The sequence below is a fragment of the Peromyscus eremicus genome, chromosome 1 (assembly GCF_949786415.1).
Source record: "Peromyscus eremicus chromosome 1, PerEre_H2_v1, whole genome shotgun sequence".
NCBI lineage: Eukaryota > Metazoa > Chordata > Mammalia > Rodentia > Cricetidae > Peromyscus > Peromyscus eremicus.
This window is the reverse complement of record NC_081416.1, coordinates 80,347,308-80,351,217: the sequence shown is the minus strand read 5'-3', so window position 1 is coordinate 80,351,217 and position 3,910 is coordinate 80,347,308. Positions and strand designations below refer to the sequence as shown.

The 3,910-nt window shown below is 50.5% G+C and overlaps 1 protein-coding gene across 1 annotated transcript in view; it reads right to left on the bottom strand.

Annotated features, from left to right (window-relative positions):
* The window catches only part of Gga2 (golgi associated, gamma adaptin ear containing, ARF binding protein 2), a 36,649-nt gene extending 33,102 nt beyond the window's left edge, over nucleotides 1-3,547 (bottom strand). Inside the window, exon 1 of the mRNA XM_059267449.1 lies at nucleotides 3,391-3,547. Within this exon, the coding sequence (XP_059123432.1) occupies nucleotides 3,391-3,490 (100 nt within the window). The 5' untranslated portion in view covers nucleotides 3,491-3,547. The remainder of the gene's footprint in view (nucleotides 1-3,390) is intronic.
* Nucleotides 3,548-3,910: the final 363 nt, after the last annotated feature.

Sequence of the window (3,910 nt, the reverse complement as noted above, 5' to 3'; positions counted from 1 at the left end):
TTTCAGCAACAGCTTCTTCATCCTTTGGTGAACTATCTCTTCTCAAGTCCAAAGTAGAGCTAGATCTCACCTCTGTTCTCTCCCATCCTACTGGTCTGATCCTTTTCCTATTTTATCCTCTTGGTCATCCGTATTCCGAGACAGACATGATTCAAGCCCAAAAGGCCCACGGACAGAACAGTAACTTGTAAAAATCATGGTGAAATGAATTATTCCTGCCCTGAGTATAGCAGGGAGCAGAGAACTGAGCAAATCCAAGAAAAGAAACAAAATCTCAATGACAGCATGGAGCTTTGGGGTTGGGATCACACCTATTCAAAGCCTTTCTTTCCATAATCCAGTTTATTGGACACTCACTATACACTATATTAAGGCACTATTTAAGAACTTTATAAAAATGTGCAGAGAGGCAGTAGTCTTTAATCCCCAACTCGGGAGGCAGAGGCAGGCAGATCTCTGAGTTTGAGGCCAGCCTGGGCTACAGACCCAGTTCCAGGAAAGTCAGGGCTACACAGTGAGAATCTGTCTCAGAAAAAAAAAAAAAAAAACTTTTATGAAAATATATTAACATTTTTGATCCCCCAAAAGCTCTAAGGAGACAGTAAAGGCAAGATCTACCAATGGCTTTCTTTTCCATCTTGTCAAGACACACGGTATATCCTTCTCAACTACACACCTGTCCTGATCATGTCTCAAACTCCTCCAACTCTTGTCTCTACATTATACTACCAGTACCTACCCTCAGCACTCCTGCTTTAAAACACAGCACCTTCTTCACACTTCCTTCCCTGCCTTCCTCAAGCCCATTGCAGTGACAGGACCTACTAGTTTGCATGTGCAACCACCTTTATCTCCTTCCCACCGAGACAAGCTGTTCTTCCTCTACAGGCCACATCCGGGCCTGATACTTCCCATTCAGGTTCCCAAGGGCTCCAACGTCTTAAAGCCCCTCTGCCAGTGACCAAACACAGACCCAGAAGACGAGGGGAGCTCCCAAAAGGAGCGCCACAGGAAGAGGAGTTCGTGTGCCCTCTCCATCACTCCCACATTCCCACTGGATGCCCCTCTCCTTCCTTTCACACCAAGCACCATAAAAAACCATTTGCCCGCACACCCCCCACTACAGATTATCCCACTGCTCTTCAACACATTTCTTTGAAAGTAGTTGCCAACTTTGAAATAACTCAAGGAATTTTGCATAAAAAGGTTGGTTCTAGCCCTCTCTGAAAGAGCAGAGGGTCTAAGAACTTTGGGGTACCGGCCAACTCCTCAGACAGCCCCAGTTGCAGACAGGCGCTCTTACACAGCCACTCGCAGCTGCTCTCGCCCTACCCAGCACACACGTTTTCCTCCAACTCCAGTCTAAGCCTGCCGTTCTCCGCCGCTTCACAGACCTTCCGTCTCCACCATTTTACTCAGTGCCTCTCAATAACCTTTTACCAGACTCCAAGTTCTCCTCCCTCCAGTCTCCATTTTGAAGCAACAAACTACGGCCCACACCCCTCTCCCTGTGGCTCTCCCCAGCCCAGCTTTCCAGGTCTGCTTCTGCACCTTCAGGCTACTGGTCCCGTCTGCTTGGGAAATGTGGAGGATGCTCCAGCTCCGAAGCTCCGCTCTTCACTCACACTCACACACACACACACACACACACACACACTCTCACACACACACACACACACAAGCTTAGCTCCCAAACCACGCCTCTAGCTCTTACCCCGCCCCCCCTCCCCGAGCCCACTGAATGCTCAACAGAGCCTCTTCCTGATTATCTTGCAAAGAACTTCAAACTTCACACTACATAATCCCCTCCTCCTCACAGGTGGGGCATCCACAATTACTTCTGACTCCTGAAACCAGGGATCCTTCCCATTCTTCATCTCCTGAGTCCATCTGTGTGTGCACCCTGAAGGAAGGCTGTCTATGGTGTTGGCTAATCCTTGCTGGATTTTTTTTTGGGGGGGTCTTTGTTTGTTTTGTTTTGTTTTCCTAGACAGGGCCTCACTATGGAGCTCTAGCTGTCCTGGAAGACCAGGCTGGCCTGGAACTTACAGAGACCCACTGGCTCTACCTCGAGTACCACTACCGTGCGGCTCCAAATTTTTTTTTTAATCAAAGTAATGCACATGCAGCTGTGTTTACATTAAACCCTTCAGGTGGACTCAGCTAGTCCATTCTACCGTTGATGCCCACCTACCAGACCTACTGCACCACCCCCCCTCCAGCTATCTAAAGACCTGAAATCTCACCCTTGACCAATTCATCCTGTAGCACCACATGTGGATCAGATTCTCTCCAACATCCTCCCCCATCTGCTAAAATATAAAATTCGGGGCCAGCAATAACTCTAAAGATAAAGGTGCCTGCAACCAAGTCTTATCACCTGAGTTTCAGTCCCTAGGGCCCACAGAAGAGTCTAAAGAGATAAATCACCCCTCCTCCCCAGTTGTCCTCTGACCTCCACAAGCCAGAAGCAGCACGCCCCACCCCAAACACACAAAATATAAAATATTTAAAAAATAATACAGTTCCTTCTGTGGCATACAAAGCCATCCATGCTCTTCTTACTTCCATTAGCAAATTAGCCTGAGGTATCTTTTCTGTATTCCCTGCTCTTTAAGCTCTGCACTCCCGGCCAACAGGCCTACTCCCTCCCAGAATGTTCTACATTCTCGTTCTGAGTTTTTGCAGTTTCCTGTCTGGAATATGGCCTCCTCCATTGTCCACAAAAACACTGTATACCAGCTATGACAAGCCCCAGGTAAACAAAACAGTCCCTACTATGCTCAATAAGTGCCCTTCCTCCAGCTTGTTAACGAGGTGCTGTTCTGGTAGCCAGCACCCATTGAAAATGTCTTTGTGAGCACTGTCCTGTGTTACCATCGCAGTGCACCCAGAATGCAGTGGAGCCCACACAAGGGGTGGATTCTTTATCCTTTCTGAACCTCAATTCCTCAGATTAAGCGAGAATCTTAAGGACCCCACCTCTCCAGCGACCACCATAAAGCTAGGACAAGAACAATTAAATCTGGCCAGAGTAAACCCGTACCGAGGCAAAAAGGCTGGTTTTGCTCTTAAAGGTAGCAGCCACATTAGCTCTTAGACACAAGGATATGCAAAGAAGCTGCGCAGTCAGGGGTTAGTAAATGCGGGTTCCCCCCCAGGGTCTGCGACCAGACTAACAATGGCTGAAACGCCTTCTGCACAGTGCTCGGCACAAGAGATCCCTAGGCATTCGCGCTCCAGCTGTTCGGTGGGGCCGCTGGGCCACTGAGCCGTGGGGTGGTCTGCGGTCCCCGGAATCCCCTGGGCGAGCCTAGAGACCCCTTCCCCACCGAGGAGGTCAACCAGGGCGGCGGGAAGCGGGATCACGTGCGGCGCGATGCTACTCACTGAGCCACAGCTCCAACGCAGCCGCCGACCCCGGGGCACCAGACGCCGACTCGGTCCCCGCTGGGGCTCCGGTCCCCGCCGCCACTGCCGTCGCTGCCATCTGCCCAGCCCAGTGCTGCGGCCGCAGTTACCCCTGCCCTAAAGCTGCAGCCGCCGCCGCCGCCGCCGCCGCCTAGCCTTCTCTCCAGCTGCCGACGCGGCAGGGACAGAGAGGCACGTGATGGGGGCGGCCCCTACTGGACACGCCCATTTCTGACCCTGGTCCCACCTCCCCATACCGCTCCTCTGCGCCGCCTCCAGCTCACGAGGTCTTTTTGTGCAAGACCACTTGAAAGATCAAAAACCAACCTAGCAAGTTACGGTCCCTTCTTCCTTGAGAAGTAGGGTTTCCAGATAAGATACTGGACTCCTGGCTAAATCTGAATTTCAATAAAGCATCATCCTTTCAACATTTTTATTCATTAGGGTCTTCCCAGAGCACCTTCCATTCTGGCTTCCACACTTTTTTTTATTTTCTACA